Raw genomic sequence first — 22,008 nt, 5'->3', positions numbered from 1 at the left:
TCGTTCTTTCCAGTTGAGAACACGTGACACGACTAGCTACTAGCTAGAGGCTTGAAGTACAGCAACAGTCTAGCCGAGATGCTACAATATGAGCGATGTGCCTTCACTGCTTTCGAACACATGACTGAGACCAGAGTAAACATGGATGGTGTCTATATATATAGTTGCGTTCAAAATCCAATACGAAAATGTCAGATGAATCATTTCGGTAACCAAGTGACACTGCTTCGATCACTCTTGTCGTTGCGTGGTCGTTCACCACTTATTCTACTGGTATTGATGACGTGTTCAATCTATAGCTATATCTATGTATATATACTAGAGAGTACACGTACTGGGGTTCATCAGAAGCGAGCTCTGTGTCGGTCGATCCATCAATGGGCGCTCGGTCGACGAGCAAGCTAGCTATAGCTACAAGTATATCGATCGAATCCGATGCGTATCTCTAGCTGTTGACGACCCGGCAGTTGCGCCTGATCTGTCCAGCGGTGCCGGTGAGCACCCCAACGTTGCCCATCCTAATCATGGCTGCCACGAAGTCGGCGTTGAAGAGCGAGGCGCTGGCGCTGTACTGCCTCACCAGCGCGTCCTGCGACCCGCCGTTGAAGAGCTCCTGGTCCGAGTGGAACAGGCCCCTCCGCGACAGCAGGTTGGTGAAGTAGGCCGTGTCGAACCTCACCGGCGTCTGCACGTCGATGGGCGCCAGGTTGCCGTCGCCGCCGGACCGCGGGCACGTCTGCTGCCGCAGCGCCGCGAAGGAGGCGTTGATGTCGGTGTCGCCGTAGATGCGGCCGCGGAAGGTGGTGCACCGGGCCTGCCCGATGGTGTGCGCGCCCGACAGCGCCGTCATGTCGCGCGGCGACAGGCCCTGCCTGCCGAACAGGGAGATGAGCGTGCCGAGGCTGGCCGTCGGGGGCGGGAGGTTGCTGTTGGCGAGCGAGGCGCTGGCCGTCGTCGAGTCCCGCCGCCCGAGCGGCACGCTCCAGGTCGGCCCGCCGAGCTATACGTAACGTACGGAGATGCACAACGAAGCAAAGGAAAAGTGTCAGACGATCGACGACGCGAGCGGTTTGACCGTCCATGCAAACTAGCTAGAAGGCGCGCGCGTGCGTACAAGGTTGGTTCCGTCGCGCGCGGCAAGCGCGAGGATGTCGGCGCACGACACGACGCCGGGGCACGCGGCCTCGACGTTCCGCTTGATGGTGTCGATGACCTCAAAGCCGCGCACCGAGTTCAGGTTCGGCCCGGCGGTCTTCTCCCCTCCGGCGTCGAGAAGGATCGATCCGTCGCAGCCCTGTCATCATGCATCACCGTCGCATACACATGTCATGATGCATCGCAGTCAAATTATTGAGCTGTGTGTTGTTAGCTAGCTGTTATAAGAATATATAATAGTGTGAGGATTCTAGCTAGTATACTTGAACGAAGCAGTCGTGGAAGAAGAGCCTGAGCAGAGAGGCGCCCATCCTCTGCTCACTTGCGACGGCCTGGGTCATCGCCGCCCGAACGATGCTCTGCAGGTTGGGGCAGGAGGACGCATAGAACGTGGGCGAGAGCTGTGCGTGGGCGACACAGGAGAGGAGGGAAACGGCGACCAGGCATTGCATCAAGGTGGGAGACGCCATGGCAAGCTGCTGCCTGTGCCTGCACGCTCGGTGAATGAAGCTACTTGCTTAAGCCGTAAGGTCTCTCTGCGCGGCAGCTTCGATTTGAGTCCCTATTTATAGTGCTTCGAGGTAGAGTTGCATGGATCCCAATCTGTGTCCTGCGTGCGTCTGCAGTCAACCATGGCTGCCGGGAAGTGGAAATTTGGGACCAATTCTTGCATCATCTTGTGTGCATGATCCAAGTGAGGGGAAGACCGCAAGAGTTGCATACTCCTGGTCCTGGCCTACCCGAAAGACGCTGTTTCTTTCAGAGTATATGAATGGCCGCATGTGTCTCTATAGGGAAATCGATAATGTTTGTCTTATATATATCCCATATATATTCCCATTTGGCCATTTGGGCCACAACCAGCGTGCTCGATTTGTATTCTTCCAGCACGCACCGAGCTCTGTACTACACTGTGGCGTAGGCTCCACTCTTGGTACCTATGACGTACGTTATTTTAATTTGGCATGCACACCCTTAAAATGACGAGTTCATTTATCCTTGCTCTTCAGAAGAGCTCTCCAATAAACCCCTAGACTAAAATTTAAAGTAAAACACTAAGGATGTATTTGTTTTCCCCCTAGATTATATAAGTTGGATTATGGTGAAAAGTTAGTAGGGTAAAATATCACTTTGGAACTATAAATAACATGAAATAAGCTAATATTGGGTAGCTTATTTGTAATCTCAAAGTCATATTTTACCCTCCTACTCTTCCACCATAATCTTACCTAAGTAATTTAAGAGGGAAATAAACAGATCCTAAACCAAGTAAATCCTTAAAAACATAGGTCTAAATGGCGGGCCCCTAAAAACAAAAGGCTCTTAAATTCCTTCCTTAGTTTATCATTCCTAGATAAAAGTATCCAGGCTCCCAGTTGGATTTTGGTGCCTAATAACTACACACGATTATTTTAACTAACATATATTTCATAGAGGTATTATCAGTTAGGTCATAATTATAATAATTGTTTGTATAACTAACAGTGATGAAATTCATTTTCAGTTTTCAAATGATGGACGACAAGGTCAAAAAGATATAGTTCTTAGCACATTTGGAGTTAGGAGACACCTAGAGCAATTTAGAATTTTGTTTTTTTTGGCCAACCATAAAAGAGGTATGGACTAATAGCTTGACCTAGATAAGCCTACCGAGTTAGTATGATGCACTGTTCTGAAATTTAGCACTCGATAGCTTAGAGGAAGTCTAAGAATCAAGTTTGACGGATGCCATTCACATTAATGGTTGAAATGGATGTGAATGGATAGTATGTAGTAACACCGTATTAATCCATTGCTTAGGCTAGACAACCACAAGATTATGTGTTGTGTATCTCCTAGGGTTTGCTAAAACTAATCAACAAATTAGTCCAGTGTGAAAGGATCACAATGCCCAAGAAGAGAGAGATGAATTGGGCTGCTCTAAAATTTCTTGCATAAATTAAATTCTAATTACAAGCCCAACTTCACCCAACTGCCTTATATATATGTGACAAGACTTTTACAACCTAGTTTTTAACCCTATACTAACATGGCTATTTCTAGGAAAGTAAGCACTTGAAGCAATTTGCTCAAATGTAAATGCATATAATAAAGCAAGGTTAAAAGATTCCTTGATATTTTACCGAGGTCTCAGAGAGTCAGCACTCAATATTACTTCTCATTGGAGCACCTGTACAAGTGGGTCACTCTCCTTTGGTATGTGCAAGGACCATGTGCTTGCTTCGAGCTGCTTCTTCACAATTGTGTACAAGTCATGAGTCGAGTCACCCATAAACTCTCCTGGTGATCATCACACTCCGGATCGCCACTAGACATCTTGGTGATGTCAATCACCAAGAGTAACAGACTCTCCCTTGACTATGCCAAGTCTTATGAGGGTGGTGGATGTACACAAGTCAGAGGTCGATAATTATGTGATTATCACTTCTCTAATCTCCTCATTATGCAAAGCGACTTTCTCACACTCAAGTGGATGCTTCAACTACTAGAAAGGGCAAGACACCTCAATAAACTGACTTGGGAAGGGTATAAATAGTCCCAAGGGGTGGTACTAGTCGTTGCAACCCCACTTTAAATTTTTTGGGGGAACCAAATGTATCTTATGGTCACTTACCAATGCATTGGACATTCTAGTGCCCCTCTAACATCTAGTTTCTAAACTATTTGTTATTTTATGTGGCATATGGTGCCAGCACTGGTGCCACACCACACACGACTGCTGGGTATGATCCTTAAATGCACAATTACATACCTCTGTGAGTATCATGTACGATGTCATATCCGGTGAAAAACTAGATACATCAGTAAGTATAAGCTATTTGGGAGCACATTTGCAAGCTCTTTGGGTGCTCTATCTAGTGCACCATATCTGATGCACATTGAGCATGCTAGTGCAATTCTGAACCACTATAAGGCACTCTACCGTATAGTGTTCTATTCGATGAAGCAACTAACCCATCCAATGCTACTGCAAACAATCCAAGTCACTTATTTCAATCATTTTTCAAGTTTGGTTTTCTTTGAAACTTCTTATGGGCTCTCTTAGGTTTACCTAGCACAAGTTTTTACAAGTGTGCACCACCACACCTAACTAGACATAACAAGGTCAAGTTAGCCATCTTATGCCCCCATTAAGGTATGGCTAACAAAAAAATAAAGGTCCTATCACTACTCTAAGAGTACAACAACTCAATTGGAACTTAGAACTAGCTGATTCTTAACCTTTTGTCCATTCCTTTAAAAACTAATTATCATTCTCCATCAACAAAGCAATGAATACCTCATAAGTTCAATCATCTTGCATTATTGTGACCTAGATTATCTTGTTGATGCAAAACACATGTTAGTCACAATAATCTTATGTTTTCATTAATCACCAAAACCAAACTAGGTCCTACATTCTTTTAATCTCCTCTTTTTGGTGATTGATGACAACCTATCTCAAGTATTTGTGAAAAATTGAAGTTTTTCAAAAGGAACCTTTCTATATGAACTTTTACACTAAAACAAGAGACGTTAGATGTAATTTTATGTAATCAAAGTTGAAAATCATGTACCATGTGAGAGCAAGGTTAAGATCATGTAATTGAAAGAGTAAGCTTATTTATAATGGATATGAAATAAGAAAACATAAACACACATGTGATACATGTTATTGAATACAAAGTAAAACAAGACATGGCACAACATCACAACCACATCATACATATGCAACAACATAAAGTGTAAAATACAATGTATGAGGATACGAAAGAAACTGCATATGAGAGTAATAGAAATAAAATATCTGTTAGATAAGAATCGTGTGTCTCTCCCACTCATAAATCACTGTATCTCTTGCACTCCACCTATCTACAAATGTACATGCTCCCCTCACACATATCTCTCTCCCCCTTTGGTGTCAAGTACCAAAAATAGCCAAAAGGTCCTAAGGAGGAGAAGATGTAGTCATGCCAGTTACTAGAGGGTGAGGAGTGAATTCAAACTATATCAAGAGGGTATCCTCATTTGAATATGAAGAAGCAGTCATCTGCCCTAAAGGAGTGGTGTCTATCTCAGGTGTTAACTAACTAGCTAGTAGAATAGAAGGGATCCACGGGCAATCTGATGATGCTATTGAGGAAGGAATGCCTTGGCAATTTTGATCATTGGTGCTATTCAAGCTAGTTACTTTGGCACTAAAGGTATGGCAACCATAGGTGGAGCCCTAGTGACCGTACTAGCAGACATTGTCCACGTAGGTGGAGCATCTCCAATATCATCAACTGTGGATAGATTTGGTTGATCAAAATTTCCTCACCTTAAGAGATCATAGAACACATGTCATTACCTTTGTTTACCTTTTTAGCGCATGGTGTCACGTGTGAGAAAGAAGCTAACTTATGCTCATTCTCTTCTAGCATGTTATTTCTTTCATTCTTGTTCTTAACATCATATGTAAAGTTAGTGGCAAATAGAACCTCCACAATATGTGTATCAATATGTTCAATTTTAGCAAGGCATGCCTCTATTTCAATTTTAGCAAGTCGCTGTCTCTCATATTTAATTTTACTCTCAACCTCACAAAGTAGGACTAAATAAACTATAAACCTTGGATCGAGTGACGGTGACTCTGCCCATGACGGACAACGGCTCAGCTGTAATCACCCAAGTCCGTTGAGCAATCTGACGATCCCTGGTCGATCCCTGTATCCCGAAGCTTCACCAACCGATTCCCCAAGGTGTGGCGAACTCTTAGGGCTACTTCCTTAGATGTAGATAGACAATGTGGATAGGTTATGGCGGCGGTGGATCCCTCTTTCCTCTTGTTGTTCTTCACTTCTGTGGTCACGGTATGCTTGGATAGATGTGCGGGTCGATCATGGGGCTCAGGATTTATACCTAAAGTCAAGGACCCAGGCCAGATAAGATTGAGCAGGTAGCATAGAGTTTGTTATGATCCATAACGGTTTGTTGCGATCTGGTGAGGAGGACAGCCCTGGCCTCACGGTTCCACCTGCTAGCATTGAGAAGAGGAGGGCATGGATCGACGGGCTGAGGAGCGGCCCCCATCTATCAGTGGAACGGAACCACGATGTCATTGATCCGATGCATGAGGGCAAGCGTTCGTGAGAGGTAGTTCGGCTAACAGGGTGGGGCCCATTTGTGTGTGTGCGAATGAGCAGCGTGCGACAGGATGTTGTGATGGGCAGATATGAAGGTGTTGGGCTGGTAGAGGAATGGGCTACGCGCGGTGTGAGAAGGGGGAAAAGAAATAGGCCAGCAGCGAGGTTCGACTGAGATGGATCTTTCTCATTTCTATTTTTGTTTTCTTTTTTAATCCAATTTCAAACCTATGTCAAATTTAGATTTAGCCATTCAAATGCAACAAAGAAATGATTCCAGCATGAGATGCAAAATAATATTTGTCTATTTATTTATTTTAAAGGAATATGTCTCAAAAATAGAACACTTATTCAAATAAATTCTAATATTATTATTCCTCAAATGATAAAAGGACTAACTAATTTCCTTAATGCCATATTTAGGGTTTACAGCAGAAGCAATATATACATGACACATGCACAAAATCACTAACTAGAAGAAATGACACATGTGAGTGAGCATCAAAACATGAATTGAAGAATAATTAATAGCCAAAGACAAAAAATTCACCATAGTAGGAGGATATGAGGGCCAATTATTGAGCTAAATCATTGAATGGTAAAAGAGCAGATTTGGGACACAAGAGAGTGTTAGGGTTTGTAAATGGTGTAATCATGTGGAAGCAAAAACCTTAACATTGTTTTGGAAATCCTAAAGACAACTCTTTCACATAATTTGACTGTGGAAAATAATTTACATTTGTGGTTGTTTTAACCAAAAGCCAATCGCCTCTGTAAATGTGCTTACATGGTGGTTGACTTCAGTGAACCACAAGTATATATTTTATACTAACTATTGGTTTAAGCCTAACCACCGATGTAAATGGAATAACGATGATGCCTCATAAGAAGACATTTGTGAAATTTGTGGTTTTCACTAGCCTCTTTGATTATCAATAGTTATGTTTTGGTATTTGATTATCAACATAACTATTTGGACTAACATTATTTGCTAGTATTTTAAATATAGTTCAAAGGTTGCAATTGGACTGGGATGAAGGCAAAGTGGTGATCTATAAAATCAACACCAAAATCAAGACATTAAAAGACTCATTGAAGACCTGCAAATATCATGCAAGAGTCCAAGACACAAGATGGAAGAAGCCTAGATGAAGATACGCGAAGAAACATAGAAAAATGGACCACTCTGACTGTTGGGGGCCTTCCTCTTCCGAAGGTCCTCAAAAACATAATTAACCAGTTGTTTTTAGCATAAGCTATTATAGGGAGCTTTGTCTTCAGGATGCAAGTCTTTTCCTCATGATGAAGGCATACGAGATGAAGATATGATCTATGGATGTTAAGAATAAACGCCGAAGCTATCGCCAAATTGACAGCTTCGGCTCGTGATGAAGATGAAGTATGATGACGATGCTGACCGAAGGGGGAAAAGACTACTTAGTCCTTAATGACTTATATTATAATCATAAGTGAACATTAGGGCCATAAATGTAATTTTACCTGGGTTGCGTCCCGTGCCTATAAATAGATGAACAGTAGCACCATAATGTTCACGCTGATTTGTAATCTTCCTCGCATCAACACCTTCGAGCAAGCCGAAGGTATCATTGCAATATAAATTTTGTTAATATTCAGGCATGATTCTGTGAGATGCAAATACAAATGAATTAATGGGATACACTTGTTGTTTTTGTCTCTTTGCATTCTTGCTTATATGCAAAATGGTGAAGGCATGTCCTTCATAACCTTCGTCTGATGATCATTATGTTCGTGAGGAGATGATGCTTTGGAAGACGAAGGTCTTTAATGCTTAACAATTGTGTTGCCTTATTCTTCATTCACAGCATTCGAGAACAAGTGACCAATATTGGCGCCCACCTCCGGTGAACTCACTTCCACAACCTTCGGCAAACGTTAGCCTCTGTCATGCCGCCGAAGAAGACAACAGCGCCAGGGGCTGCTCTGCAACCACTGGACACCAATCAGGAGACGCTCTCACTGAGAGAAGCTAGGAGCTAGAAGAGAAAGGCTACCAACCCAACACCTCAGGAGGAAGAGTTGGACCAGGAGATCAGGATTTAGAAGCTATACATCACCAGGTGCAGAGGAAAAGGGAAAAGATACTTTGGTTAGCCGAACTTCAAAGGAAGATCGACGAAGCAGCTGAAGAAATGCGACACATCGCATAGGACGATCAGGGACGAGGGCCTCAACATAGAGAGCTTCGTCAAGAAACTCCAATCAATGATGATGGATGGTATGATGATCTGTACCATGGTAATTTTGCTTTTGATGATGCTTCTCCCCTGGCAGCAGAGTTGCAGGCTACCCCATGGCCACCTTCATTCAAGCCGCCACAGCTCCCCATGTATGATGGGCACTCCAACCCGAAGCAATTCCTCATGAGCTACGAAGCAACCATATCATCATATGGTGGAAACACTGCTGTCATGGCAAAGTCCTTTGTCATGGCAGTCAGGAGTGTGGCTCAAACTTGGTATTTCTTCTCTTCGGCCGGGAACAATTACATCATGGCAGAAGTTGAAGGATATGCTAGTCACAAACTTCCAGGGCTTCCAAACGAAGCCATTGACCGCTCAAGCTCTACTCCAGTGCACGCAAGACCATGAGGAGTACTTGCAGGCATATGTCCGAAGGTTCTTGTGACTAAGAGCCCAGGCGCCAATGGTGCCTAATGAAATCGTCATCGAAGCCATGATCAAGGGGCTCTGACCAGGACCGACAGCACAATATTTTGCAAGGAAGCCACCACAAACCTTAGAGAAGCTTCTCCAGAAGATGGATGAATACATCCACGCTGACAATGATTTCCGCCAGAGAAGGGAGGAAGCCTACATGTATTCTGAGTTGACTAGGGGCTTCGGAGGAAGACTCCACCCTAGGCATGTTAGAACGATCCACAATCCCAACATAAATGATGATAAGACCAATCACACTTAGAACAGCTAGCAAAGCTCATAGTCTTCGGGAATGCAGCAAACTTCCTACAGGCCACTAGCCCCGAGAGGCAGAGGGGGGAGGAACTTCGGAGGAAGGTATGGTAATCAACCTAGGAGACTGTTCTACTTATTCTATGGGGAAGATAAGGGACACACGACAAGGACGTGCCAAGTCACGATCCAAAAGCAGAAGGAAATTGCTGAAGCCAAAGTATGGCAGAACCAACCGAAACAGGTCTTGCATACTGCTTCATGCTATTCTCCATATATTCCTGAGTATGTGGGCAATCAGCAACCTACGACGTCCGTTGCTTCGGTGAGTCACTCTGAAGCCTCTTGGGCTCAGTTGCCACCACCACCACGACTGGCGCCTACCTTGGTCCATAACCAACAGCCAGAAGGGCATCGCCAGGCGTAGCAACAGCGCGATACTCAGGAGGAGTCCGAAGCTCGCACAGTCAACAACAATGTGCCCGAGTCAAGGCACATCTACTAAAGGTAGCACAACGCTTCGACTAGAGAGTGACCTAATCCAATGTATTTTTACCTTTTTGCCTTTATATTTTCTCCTCAAAAGACAATATAAAGATGTTTAACCTTCAGCTCAATGTAATAAGTCTGTGGTTACACCATCGAGTGTAACAAAAAAGGATCAAGAAGCTCCAAAGTCGTTCCTAAGGGAATGCAGAGCTAAGTTACCACCTAAGTGAAAGGTGAAGAAGCTCCAAAGTCATTCCTAAGGGGATGCAGAGCTTAAATGTCACCTAAGTGAAAGGTGAAGAAGCTCCAAATTCGTTCCTAAGGAGATGCGAAGCTTAGCTCCGAAGTCGTTCCTATGGGAATGCAGAGCTGAAATACCACATAAGAAAAAGGTGAAGAGACTCCAAAGTCATTCCTAAGGGGATGCAGAGTCTTATCTTTTATGTTTCGTGTGCCAACATCATTTGCATCATGCCATCACATCATATTGCATCATGGCATCGCATCATCCATCTTTTTGCACCAACAAAAGTAGTGAAAAAATGGGGATTCCTCCTTCAGCTTCGACAAAGATTCATGAAAGAGTATTAAAGATGCACAGTCATGTTTCTGACAATACTATTCCTACGCAATGTCTACAGCAAGAAGCAAATGTCACACAGTAGCTTCGGCAAAGAAGGGGGATTTCTTTTTGAAGCGTGAAAAGAAGGGAATGTGTTTTTTTCGCCGCTGGCTCAAAAACGGTATGTACGAAGGTTCCACGCTTCATAAAGAAATATATTACATCAATATACATAAAAATTGTTTACAAGTGTTTCTTACAAAACCAGGAATCATGTTCAAGGACATTAAACTAGCAAAAATACAAAGTTTTAGTCTTCCCTAAGAACTTTATCGGTAGCTTCATTCAGAAGCCTGTCGACAGCTTCGTCAATAGCGTCATTAGCAATTCTAATTACATCAAGAGCCCCCTTCAGAGATGGATCGACTTCAGGGTCATATGGCTCCGGAGGGGGAGAGAGTTCAGCTGCACCATAGAACAAATATATGTCAGTGTCGAAGCTAAAAAACTTATGAAAATGAGTTAAAAAGTGCATACCTAAGTCTAGCCCGCTCGACAACTTCTTTATCTCTTTTTGCTTCTTCTGAAGCATCATGAGATTCCTTCTCGTTTCTTTTGATGGCTTCATCAGTGATTTCTCGTCCACCCTTTAGCCATACTTCAGAATAAAATTTCCCACCTAGGGTAGTAGCTTTGGCTGAAGGGTTTCTAATATGATCAGCTGAGAAGGCGAAGTCTGGTTGAGCTACAGCCTTAGCGTGATCGCAGCCAACCTTGTCCAAGATGGACGTAGCCCCACGGGCACCGACGAAGGCACAAAAGTCCTCTCTGTCGCTAAGAACTTCCTCAAAATCTTCGACTTCGCCATTTATCCATTGGATGACTTCATCAGGATTTCCACGAATAAATTTCTGCTCTAAAGAATATGCTCTAATTTTAGAAAAGTTGTTCTTTAAATTTCTAGCGCATTCCATGGATACTTCATAACATTTTTCCTTGGCGGCATGAAGCTCATCGACATTCTTTTGCGCTCTTGATCTTTGAATTTCACATATTTCATGCTTCACCACTTCCACATTGAAGTTCTTAGATGCTTCAGCATCTTCCTTCTTTAGCTTTTGCACTTCGGCTTCATGAGCTTTGGCTTGAGCAGTAAGCTTGGCTTCACTAGATTTCAATATTTCCACTAAAGAGAGTAGAATCTTATCCTTCTCAAGAGCTTCAATTCTTAATGTAATAACCTCTGAACGAAGGTTTCCAAGCACTATTCGACAGCTTCCATCCTCTGCATCTTTCTGGGCTTTCAAAGCTTTTCTTAAAATCAAGCCCTGGAAAACAAAGATTGAACATGTAACGACGATAAGAATTACCACAAAAATAGTTTATCGTAACATAAATTGCAAAATGACAAATTAAAGTATACACAGCTTCAGGCTGTTGTAACCTAGGCTATCTGCAAGTTGATCCTCGGTCATCGCAGACAAGTCGAGTTCAAGCTTCGGATACCCCATGTTATCCATCATTTTCGGCAAACATTGATTTCCTTACCGTCAAGTAGACAGTAGAGGAAATCATCATCGTTATCTCCTCCATATACCAAGGATCCCTGGGGGGTCTTCAGCTCTTTAGCATAATGTTCTGTTTCGGTGACTTGTTCTGCTGATAATTGTTTTCCCCAAGCATGTCTAATAATAAAATTCAAATCACTCCTGGAAGGTGCTTCAGGAGCGGGTGCTGAGGGTTTTTCTGGAAGGCTTTCCTTCACAAGATTTTCTGGTGCAGTTTCCGAAGGTCCCGCCTCGGCATGAGTAGAAGTACTGGCAGTGATTATCTCTGTGACATCTTCAGTTTTGCTTCCAGAAGCTTCGACAGAAGGAGGCAGTGTTTTCACAGATTCTAGAATAGCTTCCAAGACACTCGCCATCCTCCTCTTCCTTGGAGTTCCTGTGGTAGCTAGCAGCTTCGACAGTGCTGTCACCATCATCTTAGGCTGCTCTGGAACTTTTTCTGCTACCTTTTCTGGCTTCGGCTTTCTGGTCGGGTCTGCAATGGCTTTAATAGGCATAGCAGGAATAGTCTCTCTAACTAGGGGGGTTGTTTCTACCCTTTCGATTAACTTCGGCACATCGGCCGTCTCGATGCGCCTGGGTCTACGTGTCAAAACCTTTATTTTCTTTGGCTTCGACACACCAGTAGATGTTGAGGCAGCGGTCTTCCTTTTTCTCCCTTGCTTTTGGGCGGGATAGCAGTAGTCTGGGTAAACGAACCCAATAACATCAAATACTCTATTCAACCTCTTTTTGACACGAGCGCCGAAAGCAGCCGTCATAGCTTCGTCTTCTACCCTCGAGTATGCTCCAAGAAGCTCATCACTTGTCGCCTCAATAGCATCCAACCAATCATCATTTGGCTCATAAAATTGGTTTCTGAACCAAAAAGTATATTTCAGATAAACCAGGCCACCCTGGCTGGAGCCAGCGGCGGTTTCCTTCGGCATTTCCCATTCGCTTGCAAGAGGTTGGAGACATTTGATAAGCTGAAGGACAACGATATTAAATTGAATCCAGAAAAGTGTGTCTTCTGTGTTCAAGGGGGCATGCTGCTCGGTTTCCTAGTCTCCGAGCGGGGTACCGAGGCCAACCCAGAGAAAGTTTCGGCCATCACGAATATGGGACCATACAGGATCTCCAAGGTGTTCAGCGAGTCATGGGGTGCTTGGCTTCCCTCAGTCGTTTTGTATCACTCCTTGAGGAGCTCAAGTTATCGCTTTATAAACTATTGTGGAAGACCGACCACTTCGAGTGGACGATTGTGAATCATCTAGGCCCCTTTGGTGATGTTTTGGTAATTAATGACAACCGCTTGTGGACTAACGATTCTTGGAGAAATAAGAATGCAGGGTTGGACCACATAGAACAGTAAATGTTGGAGAATCATAAGCATTGGTTGTGGATCAGAAGAAGGCAAAGGTATAATATAGGTTTTGTTTTTGCCGGTCTTGAGGAGTTTAGAGAAGATATCTGACCGGATTAGTAGGCTAGATAGCCGTACTATTAAGAGGGGTCAATGTCTTTTATCTGTGTAAAGCTTAGTGCCTCATAGAGCATCAAGTAGTTTCATTTGCATGAGGACTAACAGCGCTTCAAATTTCGTGAGTTAAAAGTTCTTTCAAAAGCAAGTTTGAAAAATGCAAAGTCTTGGATGGGCGGACCGTCCGCGATCCACCAGAGGGGTCCGTAGTCTAACCACTTAGGCAGCCACTTTGTTCTATTGTACTGCGGACCGTCCGGGCCTCTGGGCCGGACTGTCCGCAGTCATGACCAGAGAAGGCTGGTTTCGGGCCAGTCCCTGAATTATAGCGCGGACCGTCCGGCTGTGATGGGCGGACAGTCCGCAAGTGTCAAACATGTTTTGGATAGGGACTGTGTGATTTTGTAGATTTGTATTACGGACTGTCCGGGGGACTAGTCCGGACAGTACTATCTCAGGTCTCGGACCGTCCGGATTTATAGGCGGACGGTCCGCTCGTGTTAACTATTCTTGGTCCGAGGCTCGGGTGCCTCTTGCTGCTAGGTCGCGGACGGTCCAGCCTTGGAGGGCGGACTGTCCGGACCCACCTTTTCTAATAGCTCTGACAGTTTTCAAACAGGAATTATAGCCGTTATATGTACGGCGGACCGCCCGGCCCTAGGGCGCGGACCGTCCGCGTGTGCGCAGAACATGTGCCTTTTGCACATAACGGTTGGATTTTGATGGAGGGGTATAAATAGAAGGGTAGCTCGTGTGAGAGAGCTCTCTTGGCCATTCCTTGCACACATTGAGCTCATTTGTGATCCTCCATCTCACTCTCTCACACTCTTTGCTTGAGATTGCATTCTAGTGAGAGATTGAGGGTTCCTAGTGCATTTGCATCATTTGGTGATTCTTGAGGCACTAGGTGGTACACCGAGCAAGCGTCATTGGCTTGTTACTCTTGGAGGTTGCCGCCTCCTAGACGGCTCGGGTGATTGTCTCCGTCGAGCTCTCCAAGAAGATTGTGGAGAAGCCGCGGTGTTGATTGTGGGGGGGTTCGCGCCTACCTCGCCGGAGCGGCAAAGGTGACATTAGTGGAATCGAGGTATTGAGTGATTTCTTGTCCACATGGCTCAAAGATCAAGTCGTGACTTGATAGAGGAGCAAGTGAGAGCTTGAAGTCCACCTCAACATGGATTAGGGGTGATCGGCAAATCACCGATACCACGGGATAAATTTCGGTGTCTCTACCTTCTTGCATTACTTATTGCCTTACAAGTAATTAGTGTTTTGCATATTGTTCCTCAAATATTCAATCACAGTAGTTGTTTCTCATACACTGCTTACTTATTGTCACTAGAGAATTTATTCCTCTTGTTATATTGATTAAATTTACCTAGTGTTTTTGATTTTAGTCAAAACTGCCTATTCACCCCCCCCCCCCCTCTAGCCGGTGTCCTAGATCCTACAAGTGGTATCAGAGCTGAGGACTCCATTGTTTGTGGATCTAATCATCCCGGAGTGGGACAAAATGGCTAGTAACAACAATGTGCACATTGGGAAGCCACCGCATTTTGATGGGAATAATTATGACTATTGGAAAATAAGAATGTCAATGCATCTTAGAGCAATGGGTGGAAAAATTTGGCCAATTGTCAGGGATGGATTTGTTGTGTTGAAAGAAGATGAACCATCCGTTAGTGATAATGAGAATATCCTCACAAATGATCAAGCCATGAATGTCTTTTATGATGCTCTTGATATAAATGAGTTCAATCGTATCAAGAATCTCACAACCGCTCATGAGATTTGGATTAAGCTAATGGAAATTCATGAAGGAACTACAATTGTGAAGAGTGCCAAACTATATGTGTGCAAAGGGAAGTTTGAGCAATTCATTATGAAAGAAGATGAGAGTGTTTCCGATATGTTCAATTGATTAAATGAGATAGTAAATGAACTCAAGGGACTTGGTTTTAATGTACCAGATGTGGATTTCACTCACAAGTTCCTTAGATCACTTCCGGAGAAATATGAGACCATTGTGACAATGTTAGTAAGGAGTGATCTATCTACAACTTCTCCAACCGAAGTATTGGGAGAAATTCTCACTCAAGATATATTTAAGAAGTCACAAGCCGATGCTTTAAGTTTGGCAAAGAAGGTGAAAAATGAATCAATTGCTCTCAAAGCTAAGGCCTCAAAGGCAATTGAAAAGGAAGATAGTAATGATGAAGAAAATGAAAGTGAGAGTGATGGTGACATGGCTCTATTTGTAAGGAAATTCAATAAATTCATGAAGATGAAGAGAGGTCTACCTAGAAGAGATCAAACATCTAGAAGAAACGCTTTCAATGATAGAAAGTGTTTTGAGTGTGGGGAACCCGGTCACATTGCCATGAATTGCCCAAGCAAGAAGAAGAAGGGCAAAGCTGAAAGTGACAAGAAGAAAAGAAATACTATAACAAGAAGAAAGATGGCAAAGCCTACTTAGTTGAATGGGACTCGGATGATAGCTCGGATGATGATGATGATGACACCTCATCCAAGCTTAATGCCGGAATTGCCATCAAGGAAGCTCCCTCACTCTTCTCATCTCCCCATTGTCTCATGGCAAAGGGAGATGCTAAGGTAAAAATCATCACCGATTTAAATGATATAAAAGATGATGATGATATCGATGATGTTGATGATGATGGTTATTCATATGATGATCTTGTTAGAATGTTAGGTGAGGCCGATGACTACATGCACAAAGAAAAGGAAAAATTTAAGACCTTGAAGGAATTGTATAAAAACCTCCAAGTGTCTTTTGAGGAGCTCAAGACCTCTCACAATGACCTAAAAGAAAATTGTGAGAAGCTTACGGATGCTCAAAAATCATCTATTATGCATGAAGTTGAGGTGGTCACTAAGGATGTTGGAGTCACTTGTGACTTACTTGATAGTCTTACAAGTGAACCACTACCTACTAACTCTATTTGTGATAAATGCAAAATTTCTCTCAATGATAACATTGCTCTTGATGAATCAAAAATTATTGTTGAGAATGAAGTGTTAGTAGATAGAGTGAACACTCTAACTCATGACCTAGAAAAGGCATATGGTGGTAAGGCTAAATTGGATTTCATATTGGGAAGTCAACGGTGCTCTCTTAACCGTGAAGGTCTTGGATATGTTCCCAAGAAAGGAAAGAATGCTTTTGTAAAGCAAAAGACATTGTTTGTGAAAGAATGTGACAAAGTGTGTCACAAGTGTCACAAAAAGGGACATGTTAAGAAAAATTGTCTCAAGTTCAAAAACGTATCCTCCACTTGTTTTGAGCATTGTTATGTTCTTTCTCATAATGCAAAAGGTGTTCATGCTAAATTTGTTGGTACTTCAATTGTTGGAAACAAAAAGAAAGCTATTTGGGTGCCAAAGACCTTGGTCACTAACATCCAAGGACTCAAGCAAGTTTGGGTACCTAAAAGAGATTGGTTTCTTTTGTAGGTAAACTACAAGGCGGGAGGGAATCATTGGGCGTTAGATAGTGGATGCACTCAACACATGACCGGAGATATGAAAATGTTTACCCAAATGAGTGAGGAAGATTGCTCAAATTATGATAGTATCACATTTGGAGATCATCGCAAAGGAAAGGTTAAAGGTTTGGGTAAAATTGCTATTTCAAATGATCATTCTATATCAAATGTGCTCTTGGTTGAGTCTTTGAATTTTAATTTACTTTCCGTAGCTCAATTATGTGATTTAGTTTTTTGTTGCAATTTCACGGTTGAAGATGTTATTATCTCTAGTGTTGATGGTAGCAATCTTAAGTTTAAAGGTTTTAGACATGAAAATCTTTATCTTGTTGATTTCTCATCTAATGAGGCAAAGCTCACAACTTGCCTATTCTCAAAAGCTTCACTAGGTTGGTTATGGCATAGAAGACTTGGTCATGTTGGAATGAAGCAACTCAATCGGTTAACCAAGCATGACTTAGTTCGTGGCTTAAAAGATGTGAAGTTTGAGAAGAACAAATTGTGTAGCTCTTGTCAAGCCGGGAAGCAAGTGGCAAACACTCATCCAAATAAAAGTCAAATGTCCACTCATCGACCTTTGGAATTACTTCACATGGATTTATTTGGGCCCACATCTTTTGTAAGTATTGGTGGTAATTCTTATTGTCTTGTGATTGTGGATGACTATTCAAGATTTACTTGGGTTTATTTTCTTCGAGACAAATCTAATGTGTTTGAAACATTCAAGTCATTTGCTATATTGGCTCAAAATCAATTTGATTTCGACATCAAAAAGGTTAGAAGTGATAATGGGTCGGAATTCAAAAATGCGAGAATTGATGAATATTGTGATGACAAGGGTATTAAACATGAATTCTCTTCCAAATATACCCCGGAACAAAACGGTATTGTTGAAAGAAAGAATAGAACTCTCATTGATATGGCTAGGTCTATGTTAGCGGAATATAGTATATCGGATTCTTATTGGGCCGAGGCAATAAATACCGCTTGTCATTCATCAAATAGACTATATTGTCACAAGCTTTTGAAGAAAACTCCATATGAATTGCTCATTGGTAGAAAGCCAAATATCTCATATTTTAGGGTATTCGGTTGCAAATGTTATATTTTGAGAAAGGGAAGCCGGCTTTCTAAATTTGAGAAGAAATGTGATGAGGGTTTTCTTCTTGGATATTCATCAAATAGTAAAGCTTATAGAGTCTTCAACAAAACTCATGGTATTATTGAAGAAGCATATGATGTTGAATTCGATGAAACAAATGGGTCTCAAGATGAGAGTGATAATCTCGATGATGTTGGGGGAACTCAATTGATAAATGCAATGAAAACAATGGCCATTGGTGAAATAAAACCAAAGGAAGATGATGATGAAAATAGTGTGGTTGTCATTCCTTCATCCTCAACTCTAAATGAGGAAGATCACCAAAGCCAACAACATGATGAAACCATGGATACTCATGATCAAGGTACTTCAAGACTTTCGGTTCCTCCTAATGCTTCAACTAGCAATTATCAAACGGTATCAAGAATTCATCATTCCATTGTGAAGGATCACCCGGTTGATCAAATTGTGGGTGATATTAGTAAGGGTGTTCAAACTCGCTCTCGCATAGCTTCGTTTTGTGAACATTTCTCTTTTGTATCTTGTATGGAACCTAACCGTGTAGATGAAGCTCTACTTGATGTTGATTGGGTGAATGCAATGCATGAAGAATTAAATAACTTCGCTCGAAATGAAGTTTGGGAGCTTGTTGAGAGACCAAAGAACCACAATGTTATTGGTACAAAATGGGTGTTTCGCAACAAGCACAATGAAGATGGTGTGGTAGTAAGAAACAAGGCAAGATTAGTTGCACAAGGATATACTCAAATTGAGGGATTGGATTTTGGGGAGACATTTGCTCCCGTGGCAAGATTAGAAGCAATCCGGATTCTTCTTGCTTATGCTTGTGCACATAATATCAAGCTCTACCAAATGAATGTAAAGAGTGCTTTTCTAAATGGTAAGATTAGTGAACTAGTGTATGTTGAACAACCTCCCGGTTTTGAGGACCCCAAAAGACCTAACCATGTGTTCAAGCTTTCTAAAGCTCTTTATGGGCTTAAGCAAGCTCCACGCGCGTGGTATGAAAGGCTTAGGGATTTCTTGCTTTCCAAAGACTTCAAAATTGGGAAGGTTGACACTACTCTATTCACTAAAAGAATTGGCAAAGACTTATTTGTTTGTCAAATCTATGTTGATGATATTATTTTTGGATCTACTAATGAATTATTTTGTGAGGAATTCGGAAAAATGATGTCAAAAGAATTTGAAATGTCTATGATAGGAGAATTGAGCTTCTTTCTTGGCCTTCAAATCAAACAATTGAAAGATGGAATTTTTATAAGTCAATCAAAATATTTGAAGGACTTGCTCAAGAAGTTTGGTTTAGAAATGCAAAGCCTATCAAGACTCCAATGGCAACAAATGGTCATCTAGAATTAGATGAAGGAGGTACTATGGTTGATCAAAAACTTTATCGTTCAATAATTGGTAGTTTGCTTTATATTACCGCATCGAGACCCGATGTTATGTTTAGTGTATGCATGTGTGCTCGATTTCAAGCTTCACCTAGAGAGATTCACTTGAAGGCCGCTAAAAGAATTCTAAGATATTTGAAGTATACTCCCAATATTGGTCTATGGTATCCCAAAGGTGCTCAATTTGAATTAATTGGATATTCGGATTCGGACTATGCGGGGTGCAAAGTTGATAGAAAAAGCACCTCCGGTTGTTGTCAATTTCTTGGTAGATCTCTTGTTTCATGGTCTTCTAAAAAACAAAATTTGGTTGCTCTCTCTACCGCCAAAGCGGAATATATATCGGCCGGAAATTGTTGTGCTCAACTATTATGGATGAAACAAACCTTATTGGATTATGGAATTATTTTCAAGAATGTGCCTCTCATGTGTGATAATGAGAGTGCGGTAAAATTGGCTACCAATCCGGTCCAACACTCAAGAACTAAGCATATTGATATACGACATCACTTCTTAAGAGATCATGTTGGCAAGGGAGATATCTCTATTTATTCCATTGGCACGGATGATCAATTAGCAGACATTTTTACAAAACCTTTGGATGAAACAAGATTTTGTTCTCTAAGAAGTGAAATGAATGTGATCGATCTCTCAAATGTGGCTTGAAGTTGATCACGCATGTGTCGTGTTGCATCTCGGTTCTACATATGCTCTTTATGCTTTTTATTTGATATTATTTATGCATTTTTCATTCTAAATTGCTCTAGATAGTTTAATGCCAAAATTTGCATAACTCAATTACATAATATGAATATGCATGCATACTAACTCTTGGATTGGTCGAAATGTCCATATATGAGCACCAATTCGGATTTGAAATTCAAAATCAGAAAGTGGACAGACATTGGAAAACTGAGTATCAGGTCGCGGACCGTCCGCCCATGGACCGCGGACCGTCCGCGGAATCAGGAACTGGACAGTCCGATCAGCAATGCAGACCGTCTGAACTCATCAGGGCGCGGACCGTCCGCTGCCCCTGCGCGGACCGTCCGCGACAGGCAGTAAAAACGGGCAGAGACCACAGACTTGTCATTTGTTTTACTTGCTCCTTCTCTCTTGCTCTCCACTCGCCAAATAGTCTCCTTTGTCAATTGTGCGCGGACGGAGAAGTGACGTTGCGCACGGACAGTCCGACAACTTGTGGCAACGTTCGATCAACATGTCTTCATCACGGTATTTCATAAATCTTGTGGATTTCATCAAATTTCTTCAAGTTTTGAGATTATTTGGGTTTCCTCTCTGATCTGAAATTAAGCAGTAGTCTTACAAATCTGCTTGGTGGGATTGTTGGTATTACTCACTATGAATGCTGTGCAAAATTTTGAACTCGGTTGGATGGGTATTCTCTGCTAAATCATCAATTCAACATTTGTGGCGGCTAGGGTTCTTTGGAGTCGCCCCTGGTCGGTCGCGGATCGTCCGCCTGGTGGGCGCGGACAGTCCGGCCCCCTATCGTGGACCGTCCGGACCCTGGCACAGCAATGCAGTTCTATTCCTTTCTATTGTGGTGATTTGTATCAACTATTTATCTATGGATGTCTGTCACATTATTGCAGTGGTTTTGGTGGTCTCCGCAAGAAACTTGCAGGTCGCTTTAAATCAAAGCGCCCTCGTGGAGATGATGATGACTATACACCAACCACTGATTCAGAGGCCCAATCCTCAGCTGGGGGCACTGAATCTATGGATACTGAAGACTTTCCTCATGTTCATCCCGATTATCCCATTGATACCCAAGGATGGACATATCCAAAGCGGAGGTTTTCTATGGCTGAGTACTGCTCAAGGCGGACTATGAACCAATACACTCTGCCATCTGACACCAATATTCAATTTTTCCACACTCAGCTGCAGTTTGATGTTTTTTGGGGCACCTTGGTAGATACAAATTTTCATAAACATCAAGTGATTGATTGGTCCTTCATGCTAGGTCAATCAGTCATGGAGGGTCTGATCCCTAAGTTTAAGACGTGTGGCCTGTATCAGTTTATGGGGCAACGAACAGACTTTAGTGAAATGGCTGTCAAGCAATTCCTGGCCACCTCACAGATTGATATAGAAGAAGAATCCATCACCTGGATGACTGGCTTCAAGCGCTATTCTGCCTCCTTTGCTGACTTTGCCACTGCCAACAGTCTGGATTATGGCACTATTTCAGCTGGACTGGATCTGTACACTGAGGATAATTTTGAGGACATTATGCAATTCTATGAGCCAGCACGGCTGGGCATACCCAGGAGGATAGGAGAGACAGCAGGACTCAGACATCATCTTGCTGTGATCAACAAAATTGTCAGAGTCACTATTCTTCCCAAGAGTGGGGATAAGAGCAAAATACGGGACAAATTCTGGAATATTATCCATCACATCATGAACGGTGAAGTAATGAATGTTGTTCTATTCATGATGAGACAGCTTAATGATTTGAAAATGGACAAGAATCAAAATTTAGCGTATGCTCCTTATATTATGGCTCTCATCAAAGCCAAGACCAGATTTGAGGGGCCCTGCGAGATTGTTCACACACCATTCAGACCCTTTAAGAATGAGATAGGGTTTCTCACCAGGCCACTCACTCCCTTCCCAGATGATGAGGAAGACCCTGGCTATAATGCAGGAGCAGCTCCTGA

The 22,008-nt window shown here is 42.5% G+C and overlaps 1 protein-coding gene across 1 annotated transcript; it reads right to left on the bottom strand.

Annotated features, from left to right (window-relative positions):
- Positions 1-161: 161 nt before the first annotated feature.
- Positions 162-1,691, bottom strand: LOC100280824 (uncharacterized). The gene is given in 3 exon segments (NM_001153744.2): positions 162-1,000; positions 1,115-1,294; positions 1,419-1,691. Coding segments are annotated over 3 exon segments (957 nt in total). The 5' UTR covers positions 1,641-1,691; the 3' UTR covers positions 162-445.
- Positions 1,692-22,008: the final 20,317 nt, after the last annotated feature.

The sequence above is a fragment of the Zea mays genome, chromosome 9 (assembly GCF_902167145.1).
Source record: "Zea mays cultivar B73 chromosome 9, Zm-B73-REFERENCE-NAM-5.0, whole genome shotgun sequence".
NCBI classification, from domain to species: domain Eukaryota; kingdom Viridiplantae; phylum Streptophyta; class Magnoliopsida; order Poales; family Poaceae; genus Zea; species Zea mays.
This window is presented reverse-complemented; position numbering and strand designations above follow the sequence as displayed.